This window comes from Zootoca vivipara, chromosome 13, assembly GCF_965207765.1.
Source record: "Zootoca vivipara chromosome 13, rZooViv2.hap1.1, whole genome shotgun sequence".
NCBI lineage: Eukaryota > Metazoa > Chordata > Lepidosauria > Squamata > Lacertidae > Zootoca > Zootoca vivipara.
The window spans coordinates 37,357,627-37,378,171 of record NC_142596.1 but is presented as its reverse complement, the minus strand read 5'-3'; the positions used below and the strand labels follow the sequence as shown (position 1 = coordinate 37,378,171).

Below are 20,545 nucleotides of genomic sequence, written 5' to 3'. Positions count from 1 at the left end.
TTCCGAAACCCACACTTCTCCAATTTTTGCAATATACTCTTATAAAGTGTGGACAGTTTTCAGCGACTTAGGGGAAAGTGTGCATAAACATGACTATAGTAGTGAAAACATACAAAAATGAATTATGGGAAACTGATTATGGGAAAAATGTGTATTAGTTAAAATTGCATTGAATAACGTGCTCATTAGGAGGTATCTTCACTAAACCGTGGCTGAATTAAAATTTGCAGATTGCTTGAGAAATGTGGAGAAATTGAATTGAAGGTTGGAAAAATGAGAAAGTGACAGAAGATGAAAGGGACAAATTCATCCACCCCTAGGGCCAATGTCATACCGTGAGCCTTGATAGTGTTGGTCTGTCCTTCTGGCAAGATGAGGAACAAACCATTGCTTCCAAATGTGCCCTGCAGATGAATAGTGCTGTATGGTATGGCATTGTGCCCGGAAAAGAACATCAACGTGTACCCTTTCAAGCTGACACCAGGATTCCCTTTCAGCTCAATGAATCGGTACAGAATGGTGTGGTTGGCCATGCCCAGTTCATTGATTACGACTGAGTGGTTCTGGGGCGTTTCCTCTGTGGAATTTGAGCCAGGAGGTGGGCAAGTATTTTCCTTGGAAGGAGTCGTTTCGGTCACCTGCAGGAGAAACCCACAAAGACTTTCTAGGCCTGAAATATTATATATTCTAATAACATTCCTAACCTCTGTGCATTTGGTTTTAAAACAGACTTTGGTTGTAAGTTGCTTTGAGTTGCTTTTGGAAAGAAAAAGCAACCGATACATTTAATAAATGATAATTAAAGAATGAGTCAAAGTGTAGAGCAGGGCTTCCCAATCTGTGGTCCATGAGCTTCATTCATTCATAGAGAAAAGGGCTTATTGATGGCTATTAGCCACAATGGGTATGCTCTGCCTCCATAGTTAGAGGCAGCAATGTTTATGAATACCACCTTCTGGAAACCACAGAGGAGAGAGTGTTATTGTACTTGAATCTTGTTGGTTGGTGTCCCACAGGTATCTGGCTGGCCACTGTGAGAATAGGATGCTGGGCTAGATGGGCCATTGGCCTGATCCAGCATTTTTTTCTTGTGTTCTTATGCTAGGTGGCCTGTGGCATATTAAACACCCATATTGGTTGTTGTTTTTTAATTGCATTTTAATTGCTTCTTTTATTTCTTATGTCGTATTACTCTTTGAATTCCAGGGAATTCAAACTGTCATACAATCAAATACAATATCAGAAAGAAAAGAAGCAACAAAAATACAAAAAAAAATTATGTTGGATCTAGAACAGCATGTTACAACTGCTACAATGGGCAGAAAAATCATGAAGTGGTCTACAAAGATGATAATAAATTTTTAAGTAGTGTGTGGAGAAAGAAGATTGGAAACCACAGCTGTAGGAATCAAGTATCTTGGAGATCAGGAATGATGGGAGTTGCAGTCCAACAACATCTGGAGGGCAGTACATTGGCTACCCCTGGGTTTAGGGCAGGGGTCCCCAAACTAAGGCCCAGGGGCCGGATGCGGCCCAATCGCCTTCTAAATCTGGCCCGTGGACAGGCCGGGAATGAGCATGTTTTTACATGAGTAGAATGTGTGCTTTTATTTAAAATGCACCTCTGGGTTATTTTTTTTTCAAAATATAGTCCGGCCCCCCACAAGGTCTGAGGGACAGTGGACGGGCCCCCCGCTGAAAAAGTTTGCTGACCCCTGGTTTAGGGTGATGGGCTATGACTGGAGAAACCCAGGTTCAAATCCCCACTCAACAATGAGCCTCACTGAACAACTTTGGCTTGTAGGGAGGATAAATTGGGGGGGGGGGGGCTTAAGGCATATTTGCTGTCTTAAGCTTGCTGGAGGAAAGGAGGGAGTCTACAGCTAAGGTTTCTCATGCAAAAGATCCCAAGGTTTAACCCCCAACATTTCCAGATTGGGCTGGAAAACATTCCTATCTGAAAGAGACAGCACTTGCCAGTCTCACTGCCAGCCAGTGAAGAGCAGCCTTTGACAACCTGGTGCCTTCCAGATGTTTGGGATTTGGCTCAGGCCGATGAGAGCGGTAGCCCGAAACATCTGGAGGGCACCAGGTTGGCAAAGGCTGGTGCAGAGTCCACCCTGCTGCCAACAACACTGAACTAGAGAGAGCAATGGCACATGTCAGCTTCCAGCATAACACCTCAGGGCTCATTCTGGCCCGAAGCCAGCCTCCTGCCACTTACCTGGAAGCTGCTGTGGTCTCTCGGCCGCAGGCTGTAACATCGGCTGAGGGACTCATCTTGGCTGCTATGAGAATCATCTTCAAGCAGGACCCTCTGGCCTGGGGCAAGAACAGCAAGCAGCTTGTCAGCGTTGTCTGAGCCCCGGGCCTTGTAGACCAGGGCATCCACCAGCCCCACATTGGTTAGGGGCATGTTTATTTTGTAGGTGGCATTGGGATTGCTGCGGTAGAGAGCCACAGCGTCCAGTCCGTTCTGGATGGTATTGTCAGGCAGGACTATCTGGGGCTTGGGGGTCACCCCAGTGCTACCCACCAGGAAGTAGCCTCGCTCATCGGTACTGTAGCCCGTCAGGTTTATCACCTTGTAAGCCAAGTTGTTTTTTCCATTGTAAAGCACAAGCCAGTATCCCTGGAGAGCAACTGAAGCTTCTCCAGGATAGAAGAGCTCGATGTATTCAGTGTCCTCTCGGCCTCCCGGGTTGTCCGAATTCACTTCGTTGATAAGCAGCTCGGTCAAGGGAGTTGCTTTGGTTGTCCTTTCCGGCACGACCACTTTAAAGAGCAAAGTCACATCACACTTAACATGTAGAGGTTTTTTAAAAAAGAGAAGTAGCAGGATCATGCCAGCCCCACCCCCCTTTGCTGGTTTATGGACCACAACAAATGCCTGGCAAATCCTTGGGGTTTGGCCCTGTTTTTTCGAAGGGGACCCTGTTTCGAACTGCTAGGTTGGCAGGAGGCTGGGACCGAGCAATGGGAGCTCACCCCGTCGTGGGGATTCGAACCACTGACCTTCCGATCAGCAAGCCCTAGGCTCTGTGGTTTAACCCACAGCGCCACCCGCGTCCCATACACATCCCCTTAAGAAACTATTAATCATTCAATCTACAGTACTTGCAAAGATCAGATCCCGCCACCCCCTCAAGTTAATTCTTCCAGGCTTGCAAATGACTGTGGTGTAGCAGCAATACAATGTGTGCATCGCTCCTCTTGCACAGAGATGGTCGTCTGGAAGGGGCAGGGAAAAGGCGAGCAATGGTGTCTCTGACTGGGGTATGAGCACATGCACAGCAGGAAGGTGCGCACACGAGGTGCAGATATCAAACACCCACTACAACTGAATTGCATGGGGAAGAGGAAGTGCCAGTAAACTCACAGAGATACAGGGAACAAATCTCATCAGCTTCTCCCACCTATTCCCTTTGCCCAGCATATCTTTGAGTCCACCTCTTGAAAGGGGAAAGCATGGACTGAAGGGCAATGGGACAAGACTTACCCTGGGCAAATGGCACAGCTGGCCTGTCCTCTCTACATTTCTCTTGCTACTGGTTCCAACCTCTCCATTAACTCTCATACAAAAGTGCAGTAAGATTTTGTTCCTCACTCACTCTCTTGCAACCAAACAGAGACACTTACTGTGCTGTGCTGTTCGAGCTTCCAAAACTGGTGTATAGGCCCCTAGGCCCAGTGCAGAGCGGGCTGCCAGCTGGAACTTGTAGAGTGTGTCCGGCTTGAGCCCTTCAAGTGCATATGATGAGGTCTGGTTAAAGTCCACCTTATGCTAGAAAAGGCAAGAGGCAAGTTTTTTTTTTACTCAGATTGGGGTGGGTGGGGGTGGTAACATAGCTATTGACACCAGAGTACTGGACTCTTGGCCGTGGATGACAGCCAGTACTGCATACTAGGAATCGTGCAATAGAGCAATCTATGCTCATCCTATGTAACCCTGAAAGCCATTATTTACAGGAGATGATTTCACTTCCACACAGATGTTGTGCATTCTCATTATAGCCATGAGAAAAAGAATCACTTTCAGTTCCTAGACACTGGAAACTTTTGGCTAATGAAGTATGTGTTGACATAAGTGCGAGTAAGTTAGCATCTAGCTGTCTGATAGGTCTTCACTTCAGAGCCACCACCTAATGGTTCAAGGCCAGATCACTTCTGAGGCCTGATCCAACTATTATGTGGCAATATGATTGCCACCAAAACTTACTGCTGCTTGTAGCTGCAGGAGCTCCTGCAGCTATCATAGGGAGGTGAAACTCTGGTATAGGTTCATAATCCAATGGGATGTGGAGTGCAGTATTCTCACAGATGCACAAATATCTAGTCATGCAAATGCCATTTTCTACAACAATCATACTGGGCCTAACTCTAGTAGATATAAAAAAAGTGCCCCATACCCATAGGCTACTTTGGTACAGGTCTTTAACCACCAATGGGTCATGTTGTCCCTCACCTGGATTCCATCTGTCTCTTCCCAATACACCAACTCATACTTGGTGACACGTTCTCGAGGTGCTGGCTGCCAAGTCAGCATGATCCGTGTGTCAGACTCTGCCTCAGCTTGGAAATCAGCTGGCTGAGATGGAACTGGAGACCAATAAAACAAGAGTCAGTTGTGGGAGGGGATTCCAGAGCACCTTTAGAAAATTTCATATTTTTTTTAATAATATTTTTTATTGATTTTACAACAAAAAGAAACAGCACAAATAACAATAAACATATAATAAATAACAATAAACACAATAACAATAAACACAACAATATGAAAAAACACAATAAAACAACATTAAAAAGACGAATACAAAAATCCAAATGCAAAATCCTTTTCTTTTAACATTATATTGGGGGGGGGGGGGCTTCCTCAAGTTCCCTCCGTCTGCGGTTCAATTCTCCTTTATCTTTAGCAATTTCCAATTCATTATTTAAAACTCCTTATGATTTCAAATCTCTCATACATCAATTTACTTCACATAATTCCCAAACCCGCAGTTTCTATAAACTTCTAAATCTAATCTCAATATACAATTTTGCCATATTTTTTAAAATAAATTTTGAAATCTTTCCAATCTTCTTCTGTCGCTTCTTCTCCCCGGTCGCGGATTCTCCCGGTCATCTCAGCCAGTTCCATATACTCCATCATTTTCATTTGCCAATCGAGCTTTAGAAAATTTCAAGGTGCAAGCCCTACCATCAACGCACTTCAACAACAGCATTGTCATAAACACAATCTTAACACATTCTCCTAAGCTCCTGACAACTATGTTCTTTCTCAAACTAGTGATTAACCAAAGTATCCACAACTATGCTTAAGTCAACTGTTAACTATGCTGGAAACCCTCTCCTACAAATACAACACTTATGCGTTCGCCACCAGAGTGCTGGTGGAACACCTATTTGAAAAGGACAAATTGCCTACCAAATCCCTAAAATCTTTGAATCACACCTCAACCTTAGCTCAAAATATTAGCTCAGGGGTCCCCAGACTTACCGCGCAGTGGGCCGGTGCCCGTCGCGCCGACCGCGCGGCGGGCCGGAGGGCAGGGGAGTGCGCGCGCAGCGGGCCGGAGGGCGGGGGAGTGCGCGCCTGTGCGCATGCGCACACGCACACGGGCGGGGGAAAAATCGCCGAAAATCGCTTGTGCGCATGCGTATGGGCCTCCCCCGACCCGGAAGTGCATCGGAAATGACCTCTTCTGGGTCGGGAGAGGCCCATACGCATGCGCAAAATGGATTTTCGGCGATCTTTTGCCGAGTTTTCTGATCGTCGCTGTGTTGCGCGCCGTAAGAGCGGGCGGCGGCAGCGGGCGGCGGGGGTCGTCGCGGGCCGGATTGGGAGGCCGATTGGGCCGCATCCGGCCCGGGGGCCGTAGTTTGGGGACCCCTGTATTAGCTCTTGGAAACAGTAGGACAGAGAAGGAATAGAGCTCACCCAAAAAAGACATACCACCCTGTAGGGCCTTCATCTGAATGACATCAGAAGGAGGTCCATCTCCTACGGAGGTGAAAGCCAAGACACGAATACTATAGGTGGCCCCAGTTATCAAACCTCCTACAGTGGTGAGAAGAGTATCATCGGTGTTGTGTTTCTGCCACTTGCTGAGTGGTTGTTGGGGGTCAATGGTGTAGTACGCTCGAAAGCCACGGATCATCCCATTGGGCTCTTCAGGATCTTCCCATTGGACCACCATGGTGCTGGGACTCAGCATCCGTGCCTTCACTTTGAGGGGTGGGCTTGATGGAGCTTGCTCTCCTGTCCGTGCATCCACCAACTCACTAGGGGGACTCCTGCCAACGTTGTTTACAGCAATAATGCGGAACTCATATTCTGAGAAGGGGCTTAGGCCACCAATGCTATAGCGGGTGGTTGCCACACCATCTGCTTCTCGGAAAGGGCCCTCCAATGACTTGGACTTATACTGGATGACATAGTAGGAGATAGGGTCGGCATTTCCCGAGTCCCAGGTGAGAGTCACACTGGTAGCTGTCGTCTCCGTTACTAATGGCTCCATTGGAGGTTTTGGAAGAGCTGAAAGCGAAAAGCACAGTGTCAGTGATTTGATTAGTGCAAACGCTGTAATGTGCAGAGCTATAAAGGAGGCTTAGATCAGGGGCAGGCAACCTCAGGCCCGTGGGCCGGATGCTGCCCAATCGCCTTCTCAATCCAGCCCGCGGATGGTCCAGGAATCAGTGTGTTTTTACATGAGTAGAATGTGTCCTTTTATTTAAAATGCATCTCTGGGTTATTTGTGGGGGATAGGAATTCGTTCATCCCCCCCCTCCCCAAAAAAAATATAGTCCGGCCCACCACATGGTCTGAGGGACAGTGGACTGGCCACCCTGCTGAAAAAGGTTGCTGACCCGTGGCTTAGATGCTTGCTAACATTTTCCTTTAAAGGCAGAAATCATTTCATAGTCAAGAATGTACATTCTTATATTACACATTACCAAGCTTGAAGTGCTTCTTAATGGAAGAGTAAACACAGCAATCATGTCATTAAATGTGCTCAAAGCACTTGCTGGCAGCTGGCTAAATAAAGGTAATTTAAACAAGGAACCAAGTCAGGTTTTCCAAAGCAGAAAGGGTTATTCAGCTGAGATACACCTTAGGAAGCCAGGTTCATGGCCTTTTCGGAAAGTATACCAGGGGCAAAAGTAGTTCCATCTCTACTGTTTTTGCAAGAGCAAGAATATGTGGACTGCAGGGACTTGTAGCAAGCACATTTTTGTGGTGGGGTATTAAGGAAGCCAATCCTGTTATGACAGTTCCGAGCATTAACAAGAAAGCAGAACAACTCTAGCAAAACTGATCACATCAGCCATTTATCCAAAAAAAGATAAATTTGTGGTCAGTATTGTGTTCTGCTATCCTGGGATCCTTCTATGCACAGTACTGGCTAGGCACAAGGAAAACATTTATGATCCTGAAGAAAAGATTGAGAGGCTCCCTGACTCCCATAATGATCACCCTTTGGAGCTGTATTAATGTAAATACATTCCTGTTTTTGTTCCTGCAGGAGAGACAGTAAGAGGTTAGTTGTGTTTCCCTAAAGGGCATGGAAGACCTCGTTTCCTTTGCAGGAATGACCTTATAGCAGCTAATATCTTTGGTGAATCGCCTGAAATTGAACCCTTGCTGAGAGAATGCAGAGACTGTTCTGGTGGTTAGAAACTATTCGAGTCACATTTTAAGGGTGGGAAAAGGCACGCCGGGTGGGGGTGGGGGTGGGGGTGGGGGGACACTGCCTGTCAGCAGAACACACTCTGATTAGACAAGCAATCAGAAGGCACAGTGATGTTCCCAGTATTCAATAGAGAAACAGAAAGTAAATGAAGAGGTTGAGAAACTTCTACTAACCCTGATTACAGTATGCCTGACACTATAATTGTCTGGTTTCAAATACCAGGCTAAAACATTTCGGTTGACCTAGGCCATGGGTAGGCAAACTAAGGCCCGGGGGCCGGATCCGGCCCAATCACCTTCTCAATCCAGCCCACGGACAGTCTGGGAATCAGCATGTTTTTACATGTGTCCCTTTATTTAAAATGCATCTCTGGGTTATTTATAGGGCCTGCCTGGTGTTTTTACACGAGTAGAAAGGGTGCTTTTCTTTAAAATGCATCTCTGGGTTATTTGTGGGGCATAGAAATTCGTTCTTTTCTTTTTCAAAATATAGTCTGGCCCCCCACAAGGTCTGAGGGACAGTGGACCGGCCCCCTGCTGAAAAGGTTTGCTGACCTAGGCCTTTGGTTATTAATTGGGAGCATAGTGAGGTATGGGTTTTTGATCTGCTTTAGCGCTCATATTTTAGTGGGGTTGAGTGGGGTTTTTCCTTTTATACCTTTGGTGGGGGGAGGTGAGCATGTTTAGATATTGTGTTTTATTGTTGTTTCCTACAGGGTTGAAAAGATTTTTAATGCTGTTAGGTTACTCTGGGGCATTCCTCCCTGTGTGAAAAGCAACAAATAAATAAAATAAACAAGTAGCCTTGCAGCTGGCATTGCTCAGGAATTGTAAGAAACCAAAAAGCAGTTATTAAAACCAGTGCAGTTTTGAAAGAGTCAGTCCGCCATCTTGATTCAAAATGGCGTCCAACTGCATCCAAACGTAGACAAAAAGCTGCTCCTCAACCTCAGCAACCATCATACCAAAATATATGGTAGATAAATCAATACAACTAAAATAAGGAGGGATACACTCTTCACATGATTTAAAGACATATTTTCCTTTTCGGGGAATAACCCCTTTCAACGCTGAACCCTAGCAAAGCCTGGCTTTCCCTATTGCATCACTGCCCAGCCATACAGCACCCATGTTTCATCATTACCACAGGTACCTGGAGACCCGTCTGTCATGTTAGTATCTCTCAAGCAAGCCTTCACCGCTGTTCCGTTCCATTTCCCAAAGTGCAGCCCCTCCTTGCTCTCAATGAGAAGCGAGAAGGCCTTCAGCAGGCTGCTGAGTTGCTCTGTCGACCTGGCAGTCAGGAAAGCAGTGAAAACCAGTTGTGGGCCCTGACAGGCTACAGCAGAATCTGAGGAGAAAAGAAAAACAAAAATGGAAATAACCTTCAAGCTACAGCCCTGTATTTCCACAATGTCCTCGGAACTTTCTAAAACCAGTGTATCTTCATTCAGGACTTGCCTAATGGGATTGCACTCCACAATGGTGGAGCCACCACCAAAAGGGCCAGGCTAATGTCAGAACTCCCAGAAGTGCAAGCTGGATTTCGAAAGGGCAGAGGAACCAGAGACCAAATAGCAAACATGCGCTGGATTATGGAGAAAGCTAGAGAGTTCCAGAAAAACGTCTACTTCTGCTTCATTGACTATGCAAAAGCCTTTGACTGTGTCGACCACAGCAAACTATGGCAAGTTCTTAAAGAAATGGGAGTGCCTGATCACCTCATCTGTCTCCTGAGAAATCTCTATGTGGGACAAGAAGCTACAGTTAGAACTGGATATGGAACAACTGAGTGGTTCAAAATTGGGAAAGGAGTACGACAAGGTTGTATATTGTCTCCCTGCTTTTTAACTTATATGCAGAATTCATCATGCGAAAGGCTGGACTAGATGAATCCCAAGCAGGAATTAAGATTGCCGGAAGAAATATCAACAACCTCAGATATGCAGATGACACAACCTTGATGGCAGAAAGTGAGGAGGAATTAAAGAACCTTTTAATGAGGGTGAAAGAGGAGAGCGCAAAATATGGTCTGAAGCTCAACATCAAAAAAACCAAGGTCATGGCCACTGGTCCCATCACCTCCTGGCAAATAGAAGGGGAAGAAATGGAGGCAGTGAGAGATTTTACTTTCTTGGGCTCCTTGATCACTGCAGATGGTGACAGCAGTCACGAAATTAAAAGACGCCTGCTTCTTGGGAGAAAAGCAATGACAAACCTAGACAGCATCTTAAAAAGCAGAGACATCACCTTGCCGACAAAGGTCCGTATAGTTAAAGCTATGGTTTTCCCAGTAGTGATGTATGGAAGTGAGAGCTGGACCATAAAGAAGGCTGATCGCCGAAGAATTGATGCTTTTGAATTATGGTGCTGGAGGAGACTCTTGAGAGTCCCATGGACTGCTAGAAGATCAAACCTATCAATTCTTAAGGAAATCAGCCCTGAGTGCTCCCTGGAAGGACAGATCGTGAAGCTGAGGCTCCAATACTTTGGCCACCTCATGAGAAGAGAAGAATCCTTGGAAAAGACCCTGATGTTGGGAAAGACTGAGGGCACTAGGAGAAGGGGACGTCAGAGGACAAGATGGTTGGACAGTGTTCTCGAAGCTACGAACATGAGTTTGACCAAACTACGGGAGGCAGTGCAAGACAGGAGTGCCTGGCGTGCTATGGTCCATGGGGTCACGAAGAGTCGGACACGACTAAACGACTAAACAACAACAATATCAGAATGGGATCCAAAACTGTGAGGCCACCACCACAAATGCCGCGTTCTGTGTGCTCAATAGCCTAAGTACTTTGGGAGGCTGGTGCCTCAAGAGGGCTTCAGGTGTAGATCTTAAGGTACAGGCAGGCTGGTATGAATGAGACAGTCCTTAACAACATAAGAAGGGCCTGCTGGATCGGGCCAAGGGCCCATCTAGTCCAGCATCCTGTTCTCACAGTGGCCAACCAGATGCCTGTGGGAAACCAGCAAGCAGGATTCAAACCCAAGAAACAGTAGCATTGTTAGGGGGTCTCCTGGTTTGGGGGTCCTGACAGATGCTCAAACTTACCACCCCCTGGAGATGGCCCTGGTTTGACCTTGTGTCCTGCCGCTCCCCTCCTCCACTGTTCCCCCTTTAAATGTTTTTTTTAAAAAAACAAACAAACAATTTAGCTCATACATGCCAAAAGGGCAGACTTATATATTACAGGCACTTTACCTTTGAAATAAGCAGGAGAAACTCCACAGTTGCATCGTTTATCCAGGGCTTGGGACAAAAACATCTGTACCTCGCTTTTATCCAGGGACTCTTCCTGACAATCTTAGGAAACACAAGACAACGTTGCAGCATGGGACAGATGCACATATGTGTAAGATGCAGCAAGAAAACTGCTAGCACGGTTGCAAAGCTAAGCAGGGTCCAGTATGGTTTCAAACTGGATGGGAGACCACATGTTGAGATTCTTGCATTGCAGGGAGTTTGACTAGATGACCCTCGGGAGTCCCTTCCAACTCAACAATTCTATGACTCTATGATTAGCTTTTCTGATTTCTACATATACTGTATGTTTAAAGCAGGCATCCCGAAACTTTGGCCCTCCAGATGTTTTGGACTACAATTCCCATCTTCCCCGACCACTGGTCCTGTTAGCTAGGGATCATGGGAGTTGTAGGCCAAAACATCTGGAGGGCCGCAGTTTGGGGATGCCTGGTTTAAAGGGTTTTATCCAGTGGAGGCAAACAAGACACTGCCCCACCAACCACAGTCTGCCTCTCCCTGCCTGCCTTGTTCTTGCAACCTGCCTGTCAGCCTCCTCCTCCTTACTCTCACTGTTGCCTCTTACAGAACTCAGCGGGAATAAAGATGGCTGCAGAACTACAGTAGAATTGGTTGCCTCTGTCATTGGCTCTGGCACCCGCCACCTACTTTTGGGCTCCCCGACTTCCTATTGCAAATATCTGCACAACCAGCTTCATTCATCACTTCTTGTGAATGTACCATCCCATGCCACCCTTGGTTTGGTTTAGTCTTCATGAGTTTGTCTCACGAAGTTCTAACTTTGTTATTTAGGTTATATGGATAAAATTCAATAAAGATATTGGAGGGAGTGTGCATGCCAGTTCCACAGATGGAAGCAGCTGAGATCAAAGCATACACAGCCCTTCTGCCCCACCCCTACAACCACCCATTTTACTTTACAACAACCCTGCAGAGAGGCATTTTGTGTAGCTTTGTGAAGGAGTTCATCACCTGAGTGGGGATTTGAATGTGAATCTCCCCGGTCCATAGACTGAGGCTCTAACCACTGCACCATTCTGCCTTTCTGGCACAGAAATATGGGTTCTTCTAATCAATGTTAACATCTGCACCAAGATACTTGCAGCTTTAAAACAACAACACCAATGCTGTCAACCTGGAGGCTGTCTAACTTCAAGAGTTACTGAAGATTTTGTTCAATTGATTGGTGTTGTACATATACATGTGCATGCTTATTAATAAAATACCTGTTCTAAATTACTACAATGAATTGTAGGGACTTCGTACAGAAGACAACAAAAAACTGATCAATGTTGTACATGTATACGTACTTGCCTATTAATAAAATATCTCTTGGGAATTACTACATTGAATTTGGATTTTCATATGGAAGACAACACAGTCAGGAGGGTGTGGGTTTTTTTGGGGGGGGGAGTTTTGTGGGCCAAATAAGGACACCTGCCTGATTCAGCCTGCAAGCTAGAAATTCCCAACCCCTGCCATACAACCATTACGCTAAGATTCCAAAGTGACTGACCCGCACTGCTTTGATTTACCTGGAGGCTGCAGCACCCACCTGCAATTTGAATGCAGAAGGAAATGGTTTGCCCAAAGCGTCTCTTGGGACAGTCATTGAATTGCCCAGGCGTGGGCTTGCCGAGAGCATAAACGGAGGGATCCCGGGTGACGGAGCAACAGACGCAGCGGTTCACAGAGGTATCATTTTCCTGGGACCTGCTGGAGATTAACAGGGTGAGAAGCTGACTGACTAATCTTATGCTATAGGTTCGTTCACATGTCATACTGAACACATCTACAAGCTCTTTCTACAAGGGCTTTGTGTGAAGGAGCGCATGTTTGCTGATTTGTTCAGCTCGACTGTTGTATACACAGGTACGCAGACTGTACACTCACTGAATTTTATAGGAGAACAGCTGTATGAGTACACAGCTCAACTGTTGTGTACACAGGGACCAAACTTTAGAGCTCCCAACTTAATTTTCTGTTTTGTAAAAAGCAGGGCTGGCGGTGATGATCTGGGTCAAAGGGCTTGGGCCTCTCCTAACAACTCTCAGCACCCTTAACTACAACTCCCAGAATTCTCTGGGGAGAAGCCATGACTGTTTAAAATGGCAGCACGGGGCTTTAAATATAGTATGGTGTGAATGTGGCTATTAATTTCAATGGGCCTACTCTTAATAGGACCAGCAGTGAACACAGTCCTATATTTTAAAAACTGCTTGTGTTACTTACATTTTGAAATTTACCTCATCTTTAATATCTGGCATTATTGCTATTTTTTAAATGAATATTTTGTTTCTTGCAAACCACTTTGAGCTTTCAATGAAGGTGCCAGGCGCACTTCTGTGAGGAGGGAGTTCCACAACTTAGGGGCTGCCACAGATAATGCCCTTTCCCAAACCACCATCACCTTGAGCCTCTGGAGGCAGAGGAACCACCAACAGGGCCCCCTCTGCTGATCTTAGCACCTGAGATGGTCTGTAGGGAAAGAGGCTGTCTTTCAAATATTTGGGGCCTAAAGTGTGAGCACCTTAAATTGGGCCTGGAAACGAACTGGCAACCAATAGAGAGTTGTCTCAAACTAAGCCCTATACAGAGTTAGTTCTACTGAATTTAAGCAGCACGAAGTTAGTTGCGTCCACAAATTTCAATGGGTCTACTCTGAGGAGGTCGAGCATTGGATACAACCCAAAGTAAATAGATCACTTCATGCAAGATGTCCATCACTTGCATGTTTCTAGCTGGGCTGCCTTGCCACCCTTGGGCTCCTTTGGGAGGAAAGGCAGGATATATTTCTGAACTTTTCCTGATTTCATTGTTTTGTCTTTGAGGGGTTTTTCTTACAATCCAGCGGTGCATAAATTTATGAAATACTGTAAATAATATAAATTTAATAAAATAGCTGCAGAACATGGAATCTGGCCCTGCGGTGTGGTGGGCTCCCCTATTGGAAAGAAAGGCCACAGAAATTCCCTGCCCTTCTTTTTCTCACCTCTCTCTTGCATGGAAGGGTGGCTTCCCGGGAGTCAAGACATCCTGCAGCTTCAAGTGGGCGCTTTCAGCTGTAGAGTACACCAAGGCATCCAGGAGGTCTGTTGCCGACACAGCAGCCCCCAAAGCAAAGTTGGCAGGGGTCCCTCTGTACAGGGCAACAGCATTTGCACCTGCCCTGAGGAGGGGTCTTCCAGAGTTCTGGGGGAATGGCAGGTCAACTGGAGGTCAAAGCAAGAGAAGAAAAATGAGGGTTTATTCCCATTAAAACACCCTGCTAATCAGCCCAAGGACACACCCACATAGACACACAATGCCATATTGCTAGAGACATTGCTCAGATTTATCTTGCATTCCATTTGCTTTCCAACGGTTTGTCTCCTGCCATTTTAAAAGCCAGGAGTTATTTGTGCTCTTTGATTAAAAGACACACTAGGGAAAAAACAATAGCCAAAACCAGTGTTTCCCAAACAGATGCTTTTGGACTACAACTCCCATCATCCCTAGCTAGCAAGAACCGTGGCCATGGGATGATGGGAATTGTAGTCCAGAAACAGCTGGAGACCCAAGTTTGGGAAATCCTGGTCTAGACAATAATAAATTAGATGGACCAATGGCTTGACTCGGTATAAGACATCTTGCTATACATTCCACCCTAAGTATGTTAGAGCATGCCAGCACCATGAGGAGCAGCAGCCCAGCCTTACCTGAGGAGTTGAACTGGCCTGGGCCAAGGTGAAGCAGCCCATCAGGGGACGTCTTGCCATGCACCTCCATCACAAAGTAAATCTCTTGGGTACTCCCCTCAATCAACACCAGTACCAGGCCATCTACTTGAGTTGAAGGACGGCCTTGCAGCTCGACAAACTCAAACTCTCCAGGGGACGACACAACGTTAACCTCGTTGATCAACATGTCCGATTTGTTCAGCTGAGAAAAAGGGATGCAGTGGTTATCCATGGCTGGGGTAGGCGCACCCGCTTGGAAGAACCAATGAGAATCTGTCCCTTGGCATCTCTCCAGTGACTCATCTGTGGTCCTGAAGAAAGGGTCCTCCAGGAAAGGCTCCACCCCCGGGGTCAGAACACGGACCAGCTCATCTGCTCTGTCACTCATTTTAGACTTATGGACCAAAGCATCCACCAGCCCTTTGTTGGTGACGGTCATTCCCTCATGCAGCTTCTTTGCCCCAAAATAGAGCGCAATAGCATCTGGCCCATTCTGGATTGTGTTGTTAGGCAGGATCACCGATGGCTTCGGAATGACCGTAGAGGACCCCATGAGGAAGAAGCCTTGGTTATTGGTGGAAAAGCCCCCGAGATCCTGGACTTTGTAGGCCATATTGCCCTTGCCATTGTAAAAGACCAAGGAGTAGCCATCCAGGGGGGTCTGCTGGCCACTTGTGTGATACAACTCCACATACTCCAAGGTGTCGATCCCTGGGTTATCTGCATTGACCTCATTAATCCGGAGCATTTGCTCTTCCTTCTGTTTCTTAGGGTTCTCAGTGAGGCTCAGAGAATCCACCTCATGCAGCAAGAAGCACACACAGAACAGAAATGCCAATAACAGGCCAGGCCCCATGACTACAGAGGCTACCAGCTCTCCAGGGAGGAGAAGGGCGTGGTCCACTTTCCAAGAGAGCAGAGCAGGAGGGAGGAAAAAATGGCGAGAAGCAGCAACTCAGTTTGACAGCATTGCCTCTCAGTCGTCACTAGTTGAAGGTGTCATCATCCTGAATCTAAAGGGGAGAGAAAGAGGGGAACACAAAGATGGTAATGAGGAACATAATGCTTCCCTTTAGTTTTAAATTTTGCAAAAGTAAAAGGTTGTATGCCGCTGCCAAGTTAGGCATTACTTGTCAAGTAGGCATGGAAAATTAAATCACTTTCAGTTTCTCTCGTTTTTCTCATTTTCCCAGTCCCCCGTTCTCCAGATTTCTACATCAGTTTGTGCATTATTATTTTTCTAAAAGTTCTCATGAAAATGTGTCATATTTTCCTCTAATGTCCTCAGATTTTTGTGTGCCATTTTCCTTAACATCCACACTTCTGCAAACCAATTACCTCTAATAGAATATGTTTGACAACTGGAGACCCAGGGTTGGAGAACATTTCCCTAGTATGTGGAACTTTGTACATTGCTTGTGGCTGGAGAACTATATTGTAAAATTTGGGAGAGTGCAAATTTTGAAGGATAGTTGTTTTTGCTTTGCCTATTTCAGAAAGTGCAAATATTGTAAGTTCGCTTTCAAATGCCAAACTGAATCCACACCCACACACCCCAACCACTGCTACTTCACATTAGGCATCATTGCCTAACACCAAAAACAAAAATGATCTGATGCAGCAGTCATGAAAGGTGCTACATTGGAAAATGCAACATATATGGAAAATATCTCCACCAAATGGAACATAAAAAGTGAGCCCTGTAAAGGGAGCTTAGTGAAGCCTTCAAGTGAAAGGTTCACTATGACAGTGTGTTTTACATTGAGAAGGGGTGCTCCATCAGCCACATTGAACCACAAACAATTGAAGAGGCATGACAGCTTGGTTCCGACAGCTGTTGACCTTTTTATTAAGAGCTGATCTTAATCTAATTAAGCATTTTCTTTTTTTTTTAGAGAGAGAGAGAGCATTTGGGAAAGAAAGGAATATGTTTATGTGGCGTGCTTCAAATCACTCTTGTCACTTTGTCCGTTGTGGGTAACACATCCCACTGAATATTTTGGAAACTTGTAATCATAAAGGGTACATATCCCCAGCACCTATAAAACCAGAATTAAAAACACTTCAGATTTTCCTGTATTCCCAGGTTTTTGCACATGTAAGCCTAGAATTCTGTAAGGTTATGTAACAAGGCAAGAAAGCTGCCTTAGCGTATTTAAACGATATGCATGAGCTACTACCGTAATAAGGAAATCCACAACTTTGATTTTACTCCTGCCTTAGGCAAGCTCTTCTCTCTCTCTCTCTCTCTCTCTCTCTCTCTCTCTCTCTCTCTCTCAGCCTACCGCTCCCTCCAAAACTGGGATAATTATATTGACCTACCTTACAATGTTGTTGTAAGGGTTGCAAAATCGTATTCTTTATTTAAAAGCATTTACATACCACTTATTTCCAAAATCTCTAACGGTGTACAGTGTAAAAAAGAGACAATATGTCATTAAAACAAAAGCAAAAAGAACACCTAAAATCAGTATAACAGCATACTGTATAGGCAAAAAAGGTAAAGGACCCCTGGACGGTTAAGTCCAGTCACAGGTGACTATGGGGTGTGGCGCTCATCTCACTTCAGGCCAGGTCAGCAATTGTCCAAAGACAGCTTTCCAGGTCATGTGGCCAGCATGACTAAACCCGCTTCTGGCACAAAGGAACACCACGACAGAAACCAGAGCACACGGAAATGCCGTTTACCTTCCCGCCAGAGCGGTACCTATTTATCTATTGCACTAGTGTGCTTTCAAACTGCTAGGTTGGCAGAAGTTGCCACCCTGTCGCACAGTGTCGAACCCTCCAAGCAAGTCCAAGAGGCTCAGTAGTTTAGACCACAGTGCCACCCACATCCCTTATTTAAAAAAAACAAACCAAAAAACCAGAGAATTCAAATGCATAAAACATGGTCCAGTCTTGTGGGTTTGGGAAAGCCTGGACAAAAAAAATACATTTCCCGAAGACATATGATATAACTGATGGCTGCTGCTTCATGTATGAGAGAGGGAAATGCATTGCAGGGGGTGGGGCCGGGGTGGCCCCAAGTAGAAATACCCTAGATAATCTAAGCTATTTTGTAAAATTCTGCCCATGCTCAAAAGATGCTGTCTAGAATATCAAAATGCAGAAGTGTAACCCGTGAAGGTATTCTTCTGCTTCTCTGACCAGCAGTGAAGAAAAATAGTAGAAATTTCATTGGCAGTGGGACAATTTCAGTTAACACTAAGCCAGGATGGTAAAGAAGCGATGGGTGTCAAACTCGGACTGGGAAGACCCAGATTCCAATTCTCCCCCAGACTCCAGTCATGGAAATCATCCTGTCAGCCTTGGGCCATCTCTCAGCTAAGATGTGTCAGACAGGGTATGAATCTGCCCCTAATGAAGCTGTGCCGATGTGAACAACTGGAGGAAGGTTGGGAGGTGGAAAAGAACCGGCAAGGTGAGGAACAACTTCACTGAGCTATAAGGCCCTAACGTGAGCACACCCCCTGTTAATGCAGTTTTAAAACATTCAGTTAACTAGACATAGTTCCCATTAAAATCAATGCGAAAAAAGTCAGTTATCTACTTAAGGCAAGCCGCATGGATTTTCAGAACTTCATCGAACTTCCAAGTGGCTCTGATTCGGTTCTCCGGGTTTCCCCAGCAGAGAGAGGTTTTTACACATCCAAGCAAAGCGGTTTTGTTTTTCGCTTGGCCTGAGTTGAGAAACTGGGTTGTGTGTTTGCAACGCCAGGCAACTCGCGAGAAGCTCCCCACCCATAGCTGCCAAGTTTTACCTTTTCTCGCGAGGAAGCCTATTCAGCATAAGGGAAAATCCCTTAAAAAAGGGATAACTTGGCAGCTATGCCCACCCCAAATCTGGACAAATTTCACGACTCCCTCTGCTCACTTACCTCCTCGAGAAGGGGGACCCAATCCTCTCCGCAACCTGATCCGATTCATTCAAGGCTTGCAAAAGCGCGATCAGATTTAAAGCAAAACTTTTTTTCTTTCTTTTCAAAAATCGCACCTATCCCCCACACCGCGCGCTTTGCAAGAGGAAACCCGACGCTTGCAAAAATGTCTCTCTCTCTCTCTCTCTCTTTACGAAAAACGGGGCGAAACGAAAGAAGACTCTACTGTACAGAATATACTTCTTGGGGTGGGGAGGGGACGTGAACCAATATGTTGCGGTTCTCGCTGGATCCTCCTCTGACTTTATAAACACGCGGTTCTCTTCTCGCGCTTACTCATTCGCCAGCCACTCGGCTCCAGCCTAGCTTTGCAAAATCAACCATCTCTTAGATCCCGTTCAGTCCTCCTCCTCTCCCCTTGCAAAGAGGACTTTTCTCATCCAAATGAACCAAGAAAAGGGGACAGGATTGGGGAGGGGGTCGGGTGCCTAATACTGTAGTGGCTTCTCCAGTCTCCTCCCTCTTCCTCCTGTAAATTAATCAGGGGGTCTCATTCACCCCCAGGTGGAAAGGTTTGTGGATTAAGGGATAGTGATCCGTTCTGAGGACACGCAAAAATGGATTGATTTACCGTATATAGCAACGGACTGGAACTTGGAAGTTTTTGTCCCTTCTCCAGTTACTGGAGAAGTACATCCAACACACATGACACGAGTTTCACCCACAAAGAATCCTGGGAGCTGTAGTTTTTCCTCTCACTGAGCTACAGTTCTCAAACCACGGTTCCCAGAATTCTGTGGGGGAAGTCATGATGTACTTTAGATGCATAGTGTGTGTACACAGGCAAAAAACAAACACCCCCTCCCACCACCAAGGCAACCCCTCGAGTCAAAGAAAAAGCCACAAAAAAGCTCAGCTTTTAAAATAAACGTTTCAGAGAGGCAAGCAGACAGAGGTATAAAACCTGATATTCAGAAACACAGCTGCCTCCGACTGTGGAGACACCGAGCATAGCCATCATGGCAGGGAGCCAACTGACAATCTTATCCTCCAAGAATTTGTCCAGTCCTCTTTTAAAGCCACCCAAGTTAGTGGCCATCACTGCCTCTTCTGGGAGCGAGTTCCATAGTCTAACTATGAACTTATATGAAGAAGTACTTTCTGTCATTGCATATTGTAATTCTGGATGTTTATAGTTTGTTCTATTGTTCAATTTATCCATCAGGTCCCAAAATTTTGTCCATTGAATTTCATAAAGGTCGCTTTCTAGAGGCTGCAAATAGTTTGCAATGGTGAGCTGTGCCATCATCATGAGATGCAGTGGTGAGCTGTGGTACCATCAAGGTATTTTTGAGAAAGGTCCAAAGCATCAGAGTTAAAAAGTGACAAAAGGGCAGGTTTAGGGTCCAAAGGAATGGTTTGATTGTTAATGAGGTCTGCCTCACAAAACACCTTGGTCCAAAGACAATGCACTCAAGGACACTCCCACCACAAGAGAATAACTGTCCTACTCCCTACTATTCCTCCAACACAATGCTGTATTATTGCTGTTTATCTTGCTCAAAAGGAGCAGGTGCATATACCACTGGTAGAGAGTCTTAATAGCAATTGATTGCAGAGGTATACCTAAATGGTGCTTTGTCCCAGATCATGCAATGTCCTCTGTGTGTACACCCAAATCTGCAAGGGACACGGGTGGCGCGGGTTGTCTAAACCACTGAGTCTCTTGGGCTTGCTGATTGGAAGGTTCGAATACGTGCGGTGGGGTGAGCTCCCGTTTCTCTTTCTCAGCTTCTGCCAACCTAGACATTTGAAAGCATACCAGTGCAAGTAGATCAATAGGTACCGCTGCAATGGGAAGGTAAACAGCATATCCATGCACTCTGACTTCCGTCATGGTGTTCTGTTGCACCAGAAGCAGTTTAGTCATGTTGGCCACATAACCCAGAAAGCTGTCTTTGGACAAACACCATCTCCCTCGGCCTGA

General features: G+C 45.8%; 1 protein-coding gene across 4 annotated transcripts in view; it reads right to left on the bottom strand.

Moving 5' to 3' along the window:
- LOC118092825 (uncharacterized) overlaps positions 1 to 19,235 on the bottom strand; it is a 31,422-nt gene extending 12,187 nt beyond the window's left edge. Inside the window, exons 1-11 of one of the 4 annotated variants that reach the window (XM_035131411.3) lie at positions 18,559 to 19,235; positions 14,657 to 15,690; positions 13,951 to 14,170; positions 12,514 to 12,674; positions 10,899 to 11,000; positions 8,847 to 9,044; positions 5,942 to 6,538; positions 4,466 to 4,599; positions 3,640 to 3,784; positions 2,225 to 2,775; positions 335 to 638 (exon numbers count right to left, since the gene is read on the bottom strand). In XM_035131411.3, the coding sequence (XP_034987302.2) occupies positions 335 to 638; positions 2,225 to 2,775; positions 3,640 to 3,784; positions 4,466 to 4,599; positions 5,942 to 6,538; positions 8,847 to 9,044; positions 10,899 to 11,000; positions 12,514 to 12,674; positions 13,951 to 14,170; positions 14,657 to 15,533 (3,289 nt within the window). In that variant the 5' untranslated portion in view covers positions 15,534 to 15,690; positions 18,559 to 19,235. The remainder of the gene's footprint in view (positions 1 to 334; positions 639 to 2,224; positions 2,776 to 3,639; positions 3,785 to 4,465; positions 4,600 to 5,941; positions 6,539 to 8,846; positions 9,045 to 10,898; positions 11,001 to 12,513; positions 12,675 to 13,950; positions 14,171 to 14,656; positions 15,691 to 18,558) is intronic. The other 3 variants (XM_088656633.1, XM_035131418.3, XM_088656634.1) reach the window with 3 other exon arrangements.
- Positions 19,236 to 20,545: the final 1,310 nt, after the last annotated feature.